The sequence below is a fragment of the Garra rufa genome, chromosome 3, assembly GCF_049309525.1.
Source record: "Garra rufa chromosome 3, GarRuf1.0, whole genome shotgun sequence".
NCBI lineage: Eukaryota > Metazoa > Chordata > Actinopteri > Cypriniformes > Cyprinidae > Garra > Garra rufa.
In genome coordinates this window covers 14,096,245-14,116,788 of record NC_133363.1, presented here as the reverse complement: position 1 = coordinate 14,116,788, position 20,544 = coordinate 14,096,245, and the positions used below count along the sequence as shown (strand labels likewise).

Sequence of the window (20,544 nt, the reverse complement as noted above, 5' to 3'; positions counted from 1 at the left end):
GTAGAGTTATGCTTCCTTTTCTGCAATTAGGTGTAGTAAAACATAAAAATAAAATCTTATTATTACCATGCTGCCAGATAATGATGCATTACTCATTGTGCTAATTCTGCTGCATAATTTACTAAAATGGAGCAAAAAAATGGAGCAACAATAATCCTCTCGTGAAAAGAAAAGATTTAATCAAAGCATTTATAATAGGAAAAACATAACAATTTTGTCTACATAAACATTTATTCTTCCAGCTCTGTTATATTTGACTAGGAAAAGGAGACTGTATCCCACTTTGTATACCTTCGCGCGCTATACATGCAAAAGTATGTGGACACTTTATATTCCATTAAAAACAAATATTTAATGCTACACCATGCAATAACATTGTCACAATGTGACTGTGCTACGGCAAGGAACACACTCAGGAGATCAGAGGGAGCAACTCAACCACATAAATGCAAAATGAGAGTGGACAATGGATCTAAGAAAACTCTAAAAGGACAATTTAGAGAAACTGAATCAGAACAGGTGAGAACTAATCAATTAACTCTCGAGTAACCAGGGAAACTGACTAGAGATAGGAAAACAGGATGAAGGAAACACAAAGAAAACCAATCCCGTTCCCCTAGAGCAGCGGTTCCCAACCGGGGGGTCGAGACCCACTAGGGGGCCTCAGTGATCCTCCAGGGGAGCCGCCAGATTTCTTAAAATTAATTTAAATATTATGCTATAATTGTTTAATTTCATTATTAATGTGCTAAATGAAAAAAATAAAAGCACAGTCTAACTCGTGTTCTGTGATTTATTGCTTCAGACTCGGTGCAGCAAGCCTCATCGCACTGTTAAATACAGACTGAATGGCGCTTCAAAACTTCCAAACGCTGTACGCAAACTAATGTTACATCTCTCGACTGCATGCATGATGCAAACCGTCCTGCATCAAAGACGATTAGTGTAATAATAGCGAACTTGCGCGTGCCTAATGAATAATACTCGTGTAAATCAGAGTCGTACATTAGACACGCATAAGTCCGTAATTGATTCACAACTATGCGCGCTCTCGGGGTTTCTGATCCTTATCGTATTTTTGCGTGGAATTTCAAAACATTTTCCTAGTTGTCCAAATTATTGTCCTGTGAGTGTTTTATAATGGATGTTCACCCATTAGAAGAGGAGTGAGGCTCGGTGTTTATGAGCATCAGGCGCGCACTGACATAGTTCACTGATCCCGTCTTCGTCGAACCTTCACATCGATGTGTTCAACAGATTTTGAATGTATTTGATGTATTTTGAATTTGTGTATTAATTTTTTAATGGATACAAACAGTAGCTATTCAGTCAGTCAAGTTCAAAGGGATAGGTTTAGTGGTCTTTTGGTATTTTCCCTGTTGTACGGCAGGTTCACTTATTAAGAAAAAGTACTCTGAAGTTGTAAAAAATGTCTAAAGTAAAGAATTCAGGAGTTTTACATCTGTATATATATATATATATATATATATATATATATATATATATATATATATATATATACAGTACAGACCAAAAGTTTGGACACACTTGGACACACCTTTGAACCAAAGTTTTCTTTATTTTCATGACTATTAAAAGTGTAGATTCACACTTAAGGCATCAAAACTATGAATTAACACATGTGGAATTATATACACAAAAAAAGTGTGAAACAACCGAAAATATGTCATATTCTAGGTTCTTCAAAGTAGCCACCTTTTGCTTTTGATTACTGCTTTGCACACTTTTTGGCATTCTCTTGATGAGCTTCAAGAGGTAGTCACCTGAAATGGTTTTCACTTCACAGGTGTGCCCTGTCAGGTTTAATAAGTGGGATTTCTTGCCTTATAAATGGGGTTGGGACCATCAGTTGTGTTGTGCAGAAGTATATATAGTATATATATATAAAATTAAATATAATTCCACATGTGTCATAGTTTTGATGCCTTCAGTGTGAATCTACAATTTTCATAGTCATGAAAATAAAGAAAACTCTTTGAATGAAAAGGTGTGTCCAAACTTTTGGTCTGTACTGTATATATATATTAGGGGTGGGCATAGATTAATTTTTTTAATCTAGATTAAAATGGTTAATTTGAATTCTGCTGAAGGCATTCAGAATATGTGTGCTACCCAAATAATGACTAAAAGTAAGTCTTTGAGAATGGATCATAAAGCTCATAAAGCTGTTCTATGATAATTTGTTGATGAAAATAAATTATGTTCAATTAGATGTACTTGTGTTTACTAACTAACTAACAATGAAATTATTTTTTCTACCTGTAGATTGTGTTTTTTTTTAACGTCAACACCTACCCAACCCATTACATGTTACACCGTACTTTTATTTTGACAGGTTGCCGTGAAGTTTCTGTGTATACAGTATGATATGATGCTAGTTTTCTCAAATGAAACGGTAAAAGTGACACTCACAGCAGTTTGGGCGATTGAGTTTATCTGTTCATGTGAGATGAAAATGCCAAAAATTACCGGGAGCGTCACATGTGTTTCAGTATGTGTGTAGTAAAAGCTCGTCTCCGCCATGCATACGTACAGCTAGGCAAACGGAACATACCGGATTCATATTAAAACGGTCTTTTTGCATTTCAGTTTTCACATACACTAGTCCATATCGCGATTTGAATTAAGTGACAGACCAACATTTGATTTATGAATCCAAAAAACGACGAATTTACGTGGCATTTCGCTATAGTAGATTCTGTTTTCATGAATGGAGGACAACGCGATCCCGTCTGTGTTTTGGCGGAGGAGACGTAAACGCATCTATAGTCTTCGGTATACATCCGCGTTAAACTATCAAGGTGAAAGTCATCATAGCTTGCGTAGTTTAGAGCCAGCTCCCAGCCCAAATTTGAGAATAGATTAACGGCGATATTTTTTTTTATCGCACGATAAGAGTTTCACGTTAACGCAGCACGTTAACGCCGATAACGGCCCACCACTAATATATATATATATATATATATATATATATATATATATATATATATATATATATGATGTTTTCTTTAAAGATTAGGTATATTTAAAGTTTTCATTTAAAGTTTGTTTGAAATTTGAGAATAATAAGGCAAAACAAATGTTTTGGTTAATAAAAAAGGTTTAAAAATAAATACTTTTCTCTTTACTGCGAAGTACAGTATAAGACGACATGTCAGGCATAGGGGGGCCTTGCAAAATTGACCGGAGAAGGAGGGGGGCCCCGGGGTAATGGATGGGCCATCTGATCAAGAACAGCTTTTGACCTATACGCCTGAGTGGGCACAAATGTGCCACTGAGTGAGTTTGCAAACCCTAGTCTAGGCCCGAGGCTGTCTCACTGCTCTTGAGCTCCTCTTGAGGACACCGCAAAGAGCTGGAACAGGATTTTCTTAAATTGACGCAGGCTCTCATATCAGTGAAACAACTTCTGGAAGTTTGCAGTACAGAACTTGCCAGCCTTGAGGAGATCAGCCTGGTACACCGACAGTACTGCAATGGACTTGACAATAAAGGCCTAAGTTGTCCTGCAGGACTTCCAAGAAGGAGCGGAAGATAATAAGAGATTTCTTCAAGCATCTCTTCAACTGTGGGCATTTTAGCATACCCTTTTCTCCAACAAACTGAAAGCGGTGAAGTCAGAGGCAATGTGATTAATGGTGTGTGTTGTCAGGACCTCCAGGACTTGATGGAGATCCTCAAAAATGCAGTAGCCTACTGCCAGGCAAGAAGAGTGTGTCTGGCTGGGCTGGTTCATGCATTTTCTGACTACTTGGAGGAAGAACGCCTGCCTGACCATAAAGAGTCTGAAGCCGCAGAGGAGAGTACATCAACCCTGAAGAAGATTGAATCGGAAATGTTTAGGCTTGCATGCAAATTCCACTGGAGAAATATGCTGCACGTGAGTAACAGAAAAAAGGAATCGCAACTGCAGAACTACAGGACCTCCAATGCTCACATTTTGTATGTCTCCCTAATCAAGCACGCCTAATTGAGATCATCATCTCATTAGTAAAGACACCTAGGCGTGAAATGGGTTCGTCCGACAAAGGAGATATTCAAAATGTGCAGATGGGGGATTGTCCTCCTTTTCTTGATAAGAAGGCCAGCCTTAAGCGAAGCACTTTAATCTTAAAATTATCATAGTGTATGCAGTTCGAAAAAGTTGTTAAAACACTGCTTTCACATGCTGAAAGTCAAAACACTCAACACACTTATTGTGTGTGTGTTCTCGCTTATAATGAAAGGAGGACACAGTAGCACACACTTATGGAAAGCTATCCTGTTCCACCCTGAGGAAAAATAAACTTGTGCGTCCCTGAAACATGATATCCAAATAATCTAGATAATCCAAAAGAGTCTCAAAAGCCATGGCTTGATAAAATGTCTCCCTGAAAAGGAAATTTGACATAATACTTATGTCTTACTTTTCTGACACACCCATTTCCGGTATTAGATCTGATGACCTGAATCAGGTGTCTTTGATTAAGGAGACATGCACAATTTGCAGTGTTGGGGGAGCTCTAGGAACGTGGTTGGGAACCACTGCTATAGACTATGACATTCTCTTGGATAGGCTCAAGAATTAGGTTGGAATTTGTGGGCATAATTCAGGTTCAACCTATCCAATTGCTATCAGTTTATTTTTGTTAATGACAAGGTGTCATATAGAACACAAGTAAAGTACGGAGTGCCAAAGGGCTCAGTATTAGGTCCTTTGATTTTCTATGCTTCCTTAGGTGGACATTATCAGGAACCATGGCAATAGTTTTCATCATTATGCAGATGACGAAACAAAGGTGTTAGTAATTGGGTCAAGTTATTGGACTAAGTTACTCATTTATTGGATCCTCCAAATATAATCTGTCTTTGAGTGCAATATGCAACCAGGTGAATGTCCTATACAATCAAAAAAGTTAGCAGCTCAAGTTCTTACTAAAACCAAGAAATATTACCATATGCATGCTCATTACACACAAATCTTTCAATAGTCAAGGCCCTCATTGCTTGTGTGACCTTCTATAGCGCTATTCATCATTTCTCCTAGCACTGTTTTAGGATTCAGTTTAAGTTTATACTGAATACCAATAATTTTCGTCAGGAATACACAGTCAATTTAAACCTGATGACATCCCTCAAACCATTTTTATACAATCCTGCCTTAAATTAATTGAATGGAATCTAGACTATTTCATATTTTCCCTTTCCTTCCTACTCTTAGGATACTTATTCTGAGGCTTCTACTGCCTGCTAGATTCAGCTCATGCTCAGTTGAATGTTCCTGTCCAATGTCTTCAAATCACGATCTGTGCCAAAGAACTGACAAGGGGCATTCAATGGAGAAACACCTGCATCTCTTCAGCCTTCTATAATAGACCACACAGAGGACAAACTACTGGTGCTTCTGGATTGACACGGCATCTGTCTGGACTCAACAAACCTGATTTAAGTCAGCAGACATCTGAGATTTGCCAGATCCTAAATCAGAGTGCCTGACTTGAGCTACCCAGTGTATCTGCCTCAGACACCCAAAACATCAACTGCCAAGACTGGAATTGAAAACAACTACTCTATAGTAAAGTCAATACATAAATTGCAAGGTTGCATTTATACTTTAAATTACATATTCTAAACATCCTTATGTTAGCCCTTTCTAGACTACTAGATAACTGGTCCCCAACCTTTTTTTAAGCGAACCCTATTTTATCATTTTTAATGACCCCCAATGCAAAATCCACAATCAGTTATTAATAAATGAAACAACCACATTAAAATCCCCCAATAATCAAGGCAGCTTTAACATACATTCTTCTAACACAGACCTACTTTAATACAATTTTGAATACAGCCTATAACCCGAAACTGTTCCAAAACTCATTCGGCACAGATTAACACTGCTTTCACATGGGCACAACCCATGTGTTAGCTGATACAAGTTTCTATCAGTTGCAGAGAGAGCGGTGAACTGGAGTGTGAGATATAAAAACAAGGGTTACTGGACCTCAAGAACAGAAGTATCTTATCTATTTATTAAAAAAGGGAGAAAAATAATTAATAGAGAGAAAGGGGAAAGATAAATTAATAATGTGAATAGTGAATGCAAATAAGTATGCAGACAAAAAAAAACTTCTCTCTATATGTCCCCACTGGATCACACTGACCCTCCAGAAATGTTTTCTGAAGTCATGACCCAAACGAGCACTAATGTGTGCACATGCACATGCTCACTCATTAAACACGCTAAGCAAACATGCATGTGCAGTTGCTGACCAGGAACCAGGAGCAAGCTTCGGTGTAAATTATTATTTATGTGTTTGCATTAGTGGTATGTAAGTAGAGAAAAGAGAGTTAAAGATAGATAAATAGGGTGTAAAAAGTTAAAGAAAATGAAAAATTGTGTACGCATAAGGTTACAAACTACAGAGGGAATGTGCCTGGTGGACATTATGAATTATGAGTAAAACACTACTAAAAAAAGTGAGTAGTTCTTTCCTGTGTACTCACTGCTACAAAGCTACAACATACAACACTGGGTGGTTGTCAGGGTGTTTTACAATGCGTTTCTATGGTATTCTGAGGGATTTTAACACATTGCTAGGGTGTTTTATGTGGTTGCTAGGTATTACACTAATTATATCACAGAGCTGTTTTGTTTTGTACCAGTAAGTCCAGGGGTGGAGGATCAATACATACACATAGTGGTACTACTATGGTTTATGCCCAGTTATTAAAAACAACTGGGTGAAAGGTATGTCACACAATTAATATTCTTAATTTTTTTTTTTTTTTGGTAGGCAAAAAGAGTCGTTCATGTCCGTGGCACATAAAGTATGTGTCAAAGTTTAATAATTAGCTTAGGGGTTTAAATAACCTACCTTAACACCATCAGGCTTCTTGTATGGATTCTTGCCTGTTGAGTAAAATGAAAAGAATAATTGTGAACATAGGGATAAAAAGAGGAAACTAACGTCTAAAATAGTACAAAATATGACAGTTCCAATCACTGTGCTTCACACACTCATGATCCATTGGCCTCAAAATCAAACCCCCTGAATGAATCGTAATCAAAGATTTGCATAATGTAATGAAATATGATTGAGAAGCAAATTGAATATTTTTTTTTATGTCAGTGAGACCCTGATTTTGTAATGAGGCAAACAAAACTATTCACTAAACGGGGAAATGCTTTGAAACACTTTGTTATAGGGCTGCACAATTTAATACTAATAATAAAAATAAAATAATAAATGGTGATTATTTTAATACGCATTGTGATTGCTATGTGAACTGTGATATGAGAAATATAAAGCTAATAGCACAAAAGGGCAAACAGGACACTGAAATAGCCTATTTTCTTGGAAATACACAGTGCTTGCACATTAACATTTAATTTAATTAAATCCTAGCTTTTCACAGGTTAGTAATTGCACAAGGCCATTCTAAACCTTAAATTGACTCATTTTACAGCACTACTGCAATGAAAATGTTAAAATCTTCTGTATTATCTAAGATGCTTTACATCTTTTCAACATAAATAGAGCATAACTACTATTATGCTGAACTAAAACACAACTATTAAAAAGCAAAAAGTAAACTGAAGAGAGTTTCTTACTTGAGAAGTTCCGTGTAGCAAGCATTGTAGTAAGGATAGCACCCTAAAACAGTGCAGAAAGAACAGAAAGGCAAAGATTAACTTAATCATGAGTCTTGGTAGCTGTGTAAAATATTAGTCAATGCTAGTGGATAACGATTAATCTAGTTAAGCCTTTTAAATTCTGTCATTCAGGCTGAAACCCATGGAGACCAAAGTCAATAAGAAACACAAATGTACTTTATTTATTTTCTCAATGGTCCTGTTTTTTTTTTCTAAATAAAATAAGAATTGATCTTCAAAGTCTTTCATAAAAATTCAACTCTTCTCTAACAGAGACTACTTTTCCCAATCCCATCAATTTATAATTGATAGCAGCCTCATGAAGTGCCAAAAAGTGTTTTTTGTTGTTGTTGTTGTTGTTGTTGGTCAGCATGCTATGTTTTCAATTAGAAAGCTTTGGGTGTGTGCATTTAATCTTACTTTAAGCTTCCTCCTGGCATTGAATTTCTTCAGGCATTCCACTGTCTCCTGTCTGTGCATCATGGATGCTACTGTGGAACGTTGCTGTGATACAGACAGATAAACAATAAATGAACAACTGTTTCAGATCTATTCCTAAAATTTCTTTGTAGGCAAAAAAGCATACAGGTTCTACACATTATTTAGAATAAACTGACCATATGCACGGATTAGTTCCTTGTTTTAGACAAGCCAGTCATTTCCGGTCAACTGTACTGTGCCATAATAGTGTATTTTTCTCTACATAATCCAGTCACAATCTAAGAAAAGTTTTGTTTGTCCAAAAGAACCAAACATCCATGTATACCATTGCAAGAATGACAAACGCGAGTTTAAAAAAAATATGTGAGTAAATCGGCTAAATATGCGCAAGTCATTGCTATGATTGACAGTAATAACCGGACAAAACATCTGACAAGCAGTTGTCAAAAAAAGAGCTGTGCATTAAATGATTCAGACTAAATTCAGAGTAAAAAAACTACAGCAGAAACACATTTGTGTTGGTTAAGTATAGGCTATTTAATAGCTTTTAGAGTTCAAGATAAGGCTTAAAAGATGTAGTTATTAAATTATATAAAATATTTCAAATTCATATAGATTCATATTGAGTGTATTATTTACTTCTTATACCATTAATATTTTACTTATTTAATTTGTAGTGAGCTACATATAAGTATTTAAATAATTCACCCTTACAGGCTGTTTGTGTCTGAGTTTATTTATTTATTTATTTTAATGACTTTCTGCACTTGCTATAATATATACTTCAGTGCGGTAAAAGTACTACAATTTATTGTACTGTAATACTGTAATTTTATAATAAATCGAAAAGCAAGATGTCTTGAAAAATCTAGGGAGTTAGCTGACAGCTGACAGCTGCAGCCAATGATTGATCCTCTGCTGCCATCTTTTGGTTATATGGGTAATTTCATGTCATTTTCATATTAAAAAGACATTGTTTTCCGTGTCGTCTTTATGGACGAAAAATTAATCTTTGAAAGGAATTTTATTGCACAGCTGTAAATGTAGAGTCTTTAAAATATTACAAGATTTTAAAAATGTGTTCATGACTTTGAAGACAAGTTACTGATTATTAAGAATACGATTAGGATGTAATTGAAGAAAAGTATCGCTAGCTAGCTAACGTTAGCCTAAACACGTTATGATAGTGTTTAGCTGTCAACATTTATATGTACAACTATGCAGGTACTCTCCTGGGATTACCAGGCTTGCATTTAAATTATATGTTGTTAAATAATATGAAACTGAATGTTTATGCTGTTATCATTATTTACGATGTTGCAATTATGATTTTTCTCAGTTTCTGATAACAATGAGGCAGTAGAAGAGTCTCAAGAGTGTCCACCTATATATAGCAAATATAAAATTAGCTTCAGCAAAAATTTACAAGCTGGCTTATCATTATGCGGAAGTTCTAAAGAACGCACTGTGCATATGGTCAATTGAAGAAAAGGACAGGGGTGACGGTGGGAAACAAACATTTGGGGCACATTCAATTAACAATTGGACCACATGCAATTCAGCTCAATTTTAGATTAGACAAAGGTATGCCATGAATATTGAATCATTATCATTCTTTCCAGAATAAATAAAATAACCACACAAATAATATTTGTGTACACAAAAATTAACAAAAAATGTTACCACCTGTGAAAGAAAAATGAATGATTATTTATTTAAAAGACAAGGGTTTGTAGTTTTTCTAGCAATCATGGCATAAGTACTTATATATACATATATATATATATATATATTATAAATAAAATAAAAATTCGCTGTCTTGTTGTGTGACACTTCCTCAGGATTTAATTTCATGCTTGATTTTCTCACAATTCAATACACTGTACTGCACTGGAAGTTGCGGTGGCCATAGAAACTAAATGCAGAAGTGATTCTGTATAAAGACAATTTCGTGTGATGTGCAAAAATAATTAGAATTTTTACTTCATTATGAATTAATAAACAAAATAATTATGATAACTTAAACAATTAAAATGGAATTACTTTTATTATTAGAAGTAACCCAATTTCTAATTCTAAAAGTATTATTATTATTAGAAGTAACCCAATATAATATAATACTTTTAAAAGTGATGTTTCCCAGCACCGATGACAGTATGTAGGGGAGAGTGGGGTGAGTTGTACCAGTTTTTACTCAAAGTGACTTTATAGTGAAGCCATGACAGTAATCCCTCCAATTTAAGTATGTACATATATTTCAGGATGTGGTGCATCCCTGGGAACAAAAACTTTGGATCTGAAATAAACAGATTCAGAATTATAGCTTTCAGAAAAAAAGTGGTCTTGTGGCACAACTTGCCCCCGGTGCGGGGTAAGTTGTGCCTTTGGGGAGAATACATCGGGGTAAATTGTGCCAGTGATTATTTAAGTAAAAAAGAACATTTTAATGTCATTAACTGTAATGCTATATAAAATCACGACAAATTCAATACAAAATTACTAATTTAAGGTTTATTTAGATATCGTTACCCTATTATTACTTTTTCAGAAAACACAGAAAAACTCAAATGTGACCCTGGACCACAAAACCAGTCATAAGGTTAAATTTTACAAAACTGAGATGTATACATCACATGAAAGCTCAATGAATAAGCTTTCTATTGATATATGGTTTGTTAGGATAGGACAATATTTGGCCGAGATACATCTGTTTGAATATCTGAGGGTGCAAAAAAATCTAAATACTGAGAAAATCACCTTTAAAGTTCTCCAAATTAACTTCTTACCAATGCATATTACTAATCAAAAGTTACATTTTGATATATTTATTGTAGGAATTATACAAAAAATCTTCATGGAACATGATCTTTACTTAATTTCCTAATGATTTTTGGCATAAAAAAAAAATCAATAATTTTGACCCATAGACTCTATTTTTGGCTATTGCTACAAATATACCCCCAGCGACTTAAGACTGGTTTTGTGGTCCAGGGTCACAAATACACAATATATGATATTTGTGAATAATTAGAACGCTGTCTGTCAACAAAATGCTGTCTGTCAATCATGTAACATATAAGAAAAAAGTGACTTATTTCTGAACATTTCTAAACATCCCATTGTGACTTAAGCCACTTAAAAAACTGACAAACGGCAGATAAATCAAACACTGATGAGGCACGCTCATCTCCTTACACAGATTATCTCTGTGGGTATGTAAGTCTATATCAGGGATGCCCAACCCTGTTCCTGGAGATCTACCATCCTACAAAGTTCAGCTTAAACCCTAATCAAACACCCCTGAACCAGCTAATTAATCTCTTAGGTAGCATGTGATGATTACAGACAGCTGTGTTTGAGCAGGACTGGAACTAAAGTCTGCAGGTAGGTAGATCTACAGGAACAGGGTTGGGCATTCCTGGTCTAGATGGTCTAGATCCGGACTATAACTTAACATCCCACTGGCACAACTTAACCCTGCCCCTTTGGCACAAATCACCCCAGCCCGACAATTTTAAAAGACTAGCATGATCCAGCAGTTTAGAGCTAACATTATGCTAAGTGTATAGACTCACTGTGTAGCCTACTAAAGCACTAAAACATGTGTGAAATATTTTCAAACTTGTCTATAATTGTTCAGACGCAACAATCAAAAAAACTTGATCATATAAATTTTACTTCGAAAGGCAAAAAACTGTTTTTTGAGCTCAAATGTGCTTAGCTCTCATGCCATGTGTCTCTCCTCTTTGGGGGATAGGTAAATTGGATGGCTCTTCAAAAGTATGTGGTCACATGACCAATTTCTTCTATGGTTTTCTAGAAACAAGGGGTGGAACTACTTCCCCCTGGCACAAATCACCCCACTCTCCCCTACATATAATGAAGATGATAAAAATGTGTGTGTGTATTCGTCAGTCTGTACCTCTCTAACCATATTTTTAGGGGACAAAACATTAAAAACACATTAGAAATCTATGCAATGTCCCATTTTAGATAGAATAGCAAACTAGACATACACAGATCCAGGGGTGTTTGAGGGCCTCAGCTGCTGTGATGCGTTTGGCAGGGTTTATAGTCAGCATCTTGTTGATCAGATCTTTGGCCTCTGGTGTCACTGTGTCCCACTCAGGAGAGGGAAACTAGAAAAAGAAAGCATGCATGCACACAAACACACAGATTTAACAGACCTTAGGATGTGCTTTGATACCACATTGAACAGTGGTTTTCCTTTCTGGATCTGGTAAGCCACAGTATGTTTCCCATCTTATCACACATGATTCATATCATATGTTTGCTAGGAGAACTTTTCATAAACTGAACTGAGTGAGTGTGTGAGACAAAATGTGCATAAACAGGATTGAAAAAATTGCCTAAAGTAATGCTGTAGTATTCTAATACACTGTTCTTGTGATATGATTACCATATTGCATTTAAAAATTCTGCATGTCCTATCAATAACAAATATAGAGCCTTTCAGAAGATGAGGTCCACAAAAGCCAGATGAGGCAATATATGGAAGGGCATTTGGGGAAATAATTTAGTCTCATCCAGATATACTAAATAGCTGGGCATCTGAGCCAAGCTGGACAGAAGCCAACTGACTGCTCTCCTTCACTGTCTGATGAAAAAGTATAATTTGCCTAACACAAAATAAATTATACAAAATTATGACTTGCAGTGGGTTACTACATCTGTGTTGCTTTCTCATTATTAACTGCCATAGAGTATCAAATGTAGAGGAGTAGATAAATAAGGACAATATCTAGTATTATAAGAAGGTATAAATGAAGCATAATCAGCATTTTTGAAAGTATCAAATATGTTATGGTTATGTTATATATATGATCTGTGAAAGAAACCTTACATCGTATGCACCAGCTTTGATCTGCTGGTAAAGTCGATGTTGGTCTTCATCCCAGAAAGGAGGGTAACCCACAAGAAGAATGTACAGAATTACACCTATTCAAGAAACAAAAAAGAAAGAAAAATGTATGTAGGTATAAGGTATATAAAGTATATTATATTAATGTATAATATATAAATTTTATGTTAATATTTAATGATAGACAGTCCCAACCTCAGACTGAGACCATGGACTACCCACAGACCTCTCACTAACCACCCAATGCATATTACACACAAACCTAAAGAAAGTACTTTTATAATACGCAAACTATAATCTGATTGGCTGAAAGACAGAATAAATGTATGAAGTATGTCTATCAGCATGTTTATTTTTGCAATAGAAATTTTACAAGGGTCATTTTAATAGACTATCCACATAGAACTACTTTTAATTTATGATTTTTCCTTAAAAAAATATTTTTTTCCTCATCAGATTACAGAATTACAATGGGCTTGCTATTCTAGCAAGTATAGAAAACATAATTTGCTAACTGGTTACTCTTGATTTCATCCATTCTCATATTATTCCGGATTTAATTTCATGCTTTATCAAATATTCACGGCAGGAGACTCATGGCAAGCTTTAAATTTGTAAATCAGATGAAAAAGCTTTTATTTAGACAGCTGGCCCATTATGATCTCCATAGTGCCAACAAAATTAAACTAACTGAATAAAACATGTCAACTATTGCAATCAAACTGTAAATCTCCATTTATAATTATATATTTAAACACAATAAACTCCAATGCACTTAAATAATGTACAGTGCACAGCATAAATGAGTACACCCCCTCTAATTAAATATAAAAGTTGTACTTTCTTAATGATCACTAATACAGTATAATTCATAGCAAGATGGAAAAATGAAATGTATTAAACATATTCTTAATAAAAACAGAGAAATATATGCCATTAATATCTGTAAATAAGTAATTTAGCCAATTTTGTTTAAATGAAGGATTGCAGAAATGAGATATATTAAATGAGAATATTGCAGAATATTCTAGTACTCAGGCCTGATAGTGGAAAAAATTCCTGAGCCTGAACTTTTTTTTCTTGCCCCCGAGGTGAGTGGGGTGGGGGTACTATGTATGCGACGCACTTTTAACACATAACATGTTGGCCCCTGGGCCCAAATACATAAACAGCGTATGTATAACCCTGATCATCATTATTGTCAAGTGGCTCTTTTTAGATATTTTCATATTTGCATTATGCCCCCAGTATTATTCAAGAAAACACAGCATTTTCTTCTCAATATGTTCAGTGCCTAGATTGACATTATTAGCCCATCTTAGTACAATCACTGGAAGTAAATGCTACAGATGCTACAGCCATACCAAGACAGGTCAGTAAGTGGCAATAATAGTACTCCAAAGTACACAGGAATTGATTAACTAAAGAACATAAAAAGGACACACATTAATTCTTTTCAAATTTAATTGCAAAATATGCACCATTCAACTGAAAAACCATAATAAATAAATGTACTGTAAAAGACAGTATGGGATTAACAAAAAACATTTCTCCTTCCCTTTATTTCTTCCTTTCTGAACATAGTTTTTGGTCCAAAACATGCAAATGGTGCAAAATATGCGAGATGCCGTGTGTAAGAAGATAGCTTGCATGCTGCCTGGAGACAGGCAGACAGACAGATGTGCCAGGGCGGGTCTATCCTCCGCTTATTTCTTACATAAAGTAACGAGTGGGTGGGCGATAGTAAATGAGAGGTCAACAAGGTTCGCAAAATTTCTAAATGTCTGGTAGCCCCTCAGGCAGGTACTCTTCAGATTTTGGTAGCCCGAAAATCATTTTAACTAGCTCAAATATTTTTTTTTTTTTTTTTTTTTTTTTAGAAAATTAGATAGGAGTCTAAATGTCAATCAAAAATATTTTCAATACATAAATATCAACAAATATCAAGGAATGAATTTTATTTCACTATTTACAGTGTATCTGCAGAATTTTTAAATATCAATGTAAGGCAATTTATGAACCTTTTTAAGAGCTGCACAAGTAAAATGAACAGTATGAGTGTGGACGATATACAGTATTAAGCCATAAAATTAAATTATTTACAGTTCAGATACAGGTTTTTCACAAAAAAATCTTATACATTGGCATTTCAGCCTTTATCCCATTAAAATGAATAATTCAAGTATATAATGCATTACATTTATTTAAAACAAAATGTCCTAATTGTTGAGATTTTTAGAAAGCACATTAACTTATTTCACATTTACAACACTGTGTTTGCTGCATAAAAAACATTGGTCGGGATTTGCAATAATCTGACCAAAAACAGCTGAAAATTTGGACGTGCAAATTAATTCTGTCACGAGGGGGCGCTTTAGGAGCGCTGAAATATTACGGTTTCCCTAGGAACGGAAGCAAAGCAGCATTAACGCTGTTTTATCAGGCATGAAATGAAAATGCCAACCACACGTTTCTGAGGACAGTCGGTTCCCTTCAGATGCATTCATATAAAGACAACAGTGCCGCGTTTTGACTTTGAAACGTGCAGTGAGCATATTTATTCAATGACATCATTGCCTCTTAAAGTTTAATCCAGCTCTATCGCGATTCTCGTCTTTCCATCGTTGTGCCGAATTCTGACCCCCGCCAGATTACTACCCCCCCCCCGTATTGGTAGGTTTAGGGTTAGGTGTGGGGGAGGGGTTAGGATTAGGCAATCAGGTAGCGCTTTCAACGAGAGGGGGTGATCATTTGGCAGGGGTCGAAAAAAGGCACAACACCGTCCCCAACTGTAAGACATCTTAAAATAATTAATCCTCTTCTTTTACTATTTAAAATATTTACAACTTTTTATGGCCTTAAATTTGATACAACTAAACTGAGGAGTTTTAAGGACCTGCAGGAGCCCTCTACTTCAGGATAGCCCGTCGGGCAGCCGGTCAAACATGTTGGTAGCCCGACTGGAAAACACAATAGCTCCGGGACGTCGGGCTAGCGATTTTGCGAGCCCTGTATATGCCTTTATCGATATCTTTAATGTCTTCCCATGGCTTCATAAACATAGCCATGACTTACGGTTTGAGTTGCCAGTATGAGACAATTGTATGGGAGCTAAAAACACCTTCGCGCAAGGAGCATTGCCTTAACCTGTATCAATCTATTTGACAAAGACACAAGGCCCGCCCTTTCCCTACTTCTGATTGGCTCATCGGCTAGTATGTATATTGTTTGAGTTGTTGAGCTTTAAAGCTGCTCTCTGACCTGCGCATCTCAGATTTAGAGAAATGACAGATCAATATCCGCGAACCTGATTTTTTTTCCCGCAGCCACAGTACGCCGGACATCCGGCGTGGTGCCGGAACGCTATCACCCCTGAGTACTTAATATGTCCTCCATAACTCTAAGTGCACTGCTCTGATCCTTCTTGGCACTGAGTGTACAAGTTTATGACAAATTGTCACATCTTCCATGTTTAACTCCTAGAGGAGGACCTCCTTAAATGCCCTGGCCTTTAATGGGGAGTGTTGTTTAGCTTGTCTCCCCACAGCTGCTCAAAGAGTGTTGAGATTGAGTGAAATACATGTCCACTCACTGAAGGATTTTCACCTTTGAAGAATGAATATCTTCATTGTCATGTTGAAAAATGCTCAACAATTCAGGGAATGAAAAGAGGGTAGCATCTTCAGTTTCAGGTTTTTGTATTAGATCACACAGAGGTGTGTGAATTGATGACAATGTTGATAAAGCACAACACCCTCACACCTTCAGCACTCATACATCCCTTCATAATAGCTTTACTACCACTGAATGTCACTGTGGGAACCAAACACTTCTCACTGTACTCCTCCTCTAGAAAACACCATAACATTTAGAATGCTTGGTCTCATGAGACCAGATTATGGATTCCCAGAAGCCTATAATTTGCAAATATGGGCCTTGGAAAAGGTTAAATGAGTTTATTGTGCTTTGGCCACAGTAGGTAGCTCTGGTATGGATGAACAACCATGCATGTAACTTCTGCAGGCTGCATCTTACTGTCACTCATCACTAAATGAAAGCTTAAAGTGAAGACCTAATTATTTCAGAAAGTTGTATTTTCCCAAATAATTTTAACATTCTTCTTTGGTAACTGATCAAGCAGACTTGCTGGCATATTATATATTAAACCCTAATATTTCTTCTAAGTAATGAATAATTGCTGCATTTGTTAAGTTTCAGAAGGGGTGTACTAATTTATGCTGTGCACTGTACATGTATATTAATTCATTTTTTTTTAGATTTCATTATTTAGTGAAAACAAATCTGTGTGCAACTAGGACTACAAAGCAAAGGATCTGTAATGTTATGAACATTATGTACAGAAATACAATTTAATTGCTGGTAGAAAAGTTCCACAAAATGTCTGTGATTAGCTACCTACCACATGCCCACATGTCCACTGGTTTGCCATAAGGCTCCTTCCTCAACACCTCAGGAGACAGATAACCCGGAGTTCCAGCGAACCCTGCAAAAAAATAGCACAGACCTCATTTAAACCTAACTGTTTTTTTTTCTTTAAACAATCTACAAAATGAGCTCCCCCTGAATTCTCTCTTAAGAATTTACTTAAGGCATTTTTGTCTTTGGATTGCAGCCTAATTCTAAAATAACTTTAGTCCCTGACGTCCCATCAAGCCCCAGAAGCAAGAAGCCCATAATGAGAGAGCAGCCAAAGAGGAAAACTGGAGCTGAGTGTAAAGCCCTTGAGATCATTGTAATTAAACGGTAACACCATCAGGGTTTGTCCAAAAGTAAGACTAATCACACAACACCCACCTAAAACTTAGTGATAAAATAATAATAATAATAATATATCATCATCTTTTTCTGTGATTAAAGCCATTTTAGAGAAGAGGCAAAAGTTATTCAGATATGGATTAATGACTAACATGTCTTAAGTATCTGAATGATACATGCCATTTATCACACATAATTTGACAACAATAACAATAAAAAAAATACCTTTTTGTCCCCTAGACTATCCTATAACATTCACTTTAAAAAATTACACTGAAAATTATACCTCTATTTTATTCAGAATATAGGTTTAACCATAAGGACCATTAATTGGAAAAATTATAAGCATGGTAACATTCTCTGATTGTGTCATTGCACATTTTGTCTTGTTAGCATAGTACTAGTATATTAAATTTTTAAACCAGTGTTGTTAAGTCATTTGTTGAATACTAACCAAACCATGCTTGTTGGTCTCCCTGCACCTCGATAGCCAGCCCAAAATCAGCCAGCTTCACTGCTGCGCCCTTCAGTTTGCTGGCCAAGAGAAGATTTTCTGGCTTTGGGTAACAGACAAAACAATATCTTGAACATATAATGAGAGAATTTATAAAAATGATGTGGTATATACAATAAATGTCTCATAGAAGACTTGGGACAAAATGTTTAAAAATACCATGCACTATGAATATAAAGATTTTCTTTTTTTTTTTTTTTTAGATTTCCAAAATGGATTTAAAATTGTGATTCCCCCTACCCCAGAAACAAAAACAAGTGACTGATTCCTGTAAATAGACATGGTCTTATACAACATATTTTGTACCAAGTCTTCCAAAAACACCAGTACAGCCTCTAGGGTTATGCAGCAGCTCATGAAGAGCTCTGTGACCAGACTTGAATGATGTTTTGACTGAGCAACAACAGATAATTTAAAACTAATTAAAAAATTTATAATAACACAAACAACGCCGTTGTAACTATGATGCAACTGTAAAAAAACAAATGGTGTTTCATTAGAAATGTCTGAAAATACAAAAAAAAAAACACATTTTGCTTGTTTGTGTTTTTTTTTTGTCATAAATGGTATAATATGCATGTGAATGATATTTCCATTTCTTTGCAAAAATAATTAGTATAATACTATTATAAAAATAATGCGTCACTAGCAATCTCTGCATAACCCATTAAGACTGGATGAAATAATCCTAGAATATTCAACACTGCACATGATAATTTATGTTTGTCATTTTTGTTATAATTGTTGAATAAAAGAAAGAAAGAAAGAAAGAAATGAACAGTAACAGTAACAAACATGTATTAAAAAAAGTCAGACAACCCCATTCACATGAGCCTTGTAAAACATTAATAAAGCATGTTATAATTACTTACTTAAATCTACTATTTATAGTAACTATATATATATATATATATATATATATATATATATATATATATATATATACATACATACATACATATACATATATATATATATATATAGTCAAGCCCGAAATTATTCATACCCCTGGCAAATTCTGACTTAAAGTTACTTTTATTCAACCAGCAAGTTTTTTTTTTTGACCAGAAATGACACAGGCTTCTCCCAAAAGATAATAATTCGATGTACAAGAGGCATCATTGTGGAAAAAAATATTATTCATCTTTTATTTACATTTGAACAAAAAGTGGCATGTCCAAAATTATTCATACCCTTCTCAATAATCAATAGGAATGCCTTTATTGGCTATTACAGCAATCAAACGCTTCCTATAATTGCTGACCAGCTTTTAGCATGTCTCCAGTGGTATTCTTGCCCATTCATCTTTAGCAATGAGCTCCAACTCTTTCAGGTTGGAGGATCTCCTTGCCATCACCCTGAACTTTAGCTCCCTCCACAGATTCTCAACTGGATTTAAATCAGGACTCTGGCTGGGCCACTGCAAAACGTTAATGTTTTTGTCTGCTAACCATTTCTTCACCACATTTGCTGTGTGTTTTGGGTCGTTGTCGTGCTGAAATGTCCACTAGTGCCCAAGGCCAAGTTTCTCTGCAGACTGCCTGATGTTGTTGTCGAGAATTTTGATGTATTGCTCCTTTTTCATGGTGCCGTTTACTGTGATTAGGTTCCTTGGTCCACTGGATGAAAAACACCCCCAAAACATTAGGTTCCCACCACCATGTTTGACAGTGGGGATGGTGTTCTTAGGGTTGAAGGCTTCTCATTTTTACGCCAATTGAAGGCTACATCATTGTGGCCAAACAATTAGATTTTTGTTTCATCTGACCATAAAACAGAAGACCAGAATTCTTCTTCTTTGTCCAGATGAGCATTTGCAAAGGCTTTTGTGTGCCTTATCTGGAGAAGTGGTGTCCTCCTTGGTCTGCGTCCATGGAATCCAGTGGTGTGCAGTGTCCGTTGGGCTGTCTGCCTTGAGATGTTGCCATCAGCAGAGCCCAGATTCATCAGGATGGCCTTTGTGGTGATTCCTTTTTACCTCTCTCACTATTCTCCTGGCCAGCACAGGTGTCACTTTTGGTTTCCGACCACGTCCTCTGAGATTTTTCACAGTGCGGAAAGTCTTGTATTTTTTAATAATACTTTGCACTGTAGCCACTGGAACTTCAAAACATTTAGATATGGTCTTATAGCCCTTTCCTGAATTGTGAGCAGCCACAATGCGCAGCCACAGGTCCTCAGTGAGTTCCTTTGTCTTAGCCATGACTGTCCACAAACCAACAGCAAAGAGCTTCTGTTTTTCACCTGTTGAGTTGATTAAAACAGCTGTTCCCAATG

At 35.8% G+C, this 20,544-nt stretch overlaps 1 protein-coding gene across 7 annotated transcripts in view; it reads right to left on the bottom strand.

Moving 5' to 3' along the window:
- The window catches only part of camk2d1 (calcium/calmodulin-dependent protein kinase (CaM kinase) II delta 1), a 106,091-nt gene that overhangs the window by 16,006 nt on the left and 69,541 nt on the right, over positions 1-20,544 (bottom strand). For all 7 annotated transcript variants that reach the window (XM_073835736.1, XM_073835739.1, XM_073835740.1 and 4 more), the window contains exons 7-13: positions 18,208-18,310; positions 17,398-17,481; positions 12,960-13,054; positions 12,112-12,234; positions 8,075-8,158; positions 7,613-7,655; positions 6,876-6,910 (exon numbers count right to left, since the gene is read on the bottom strand). In XM_073835736.1, the coding sequence (XP_073691837.1) occupies positions 6,876-6,910; positions 7,613-7,655; positions 8,075-8,158; positions 12,112-12,234; positions 12,960-13,054; positions 17,398-17,481; positions 18,208-18,310 (567 nt within the window). The remainder of the gene's footprint in view (positions 1-6,875; positions 6,911-7,612; positions 7,656-8,074; positions 8,159-12,111; positions 12,235-12,959; positions 13,055-17,397; positions 17,482-18,207; positions 18,311-20,544) is intronic.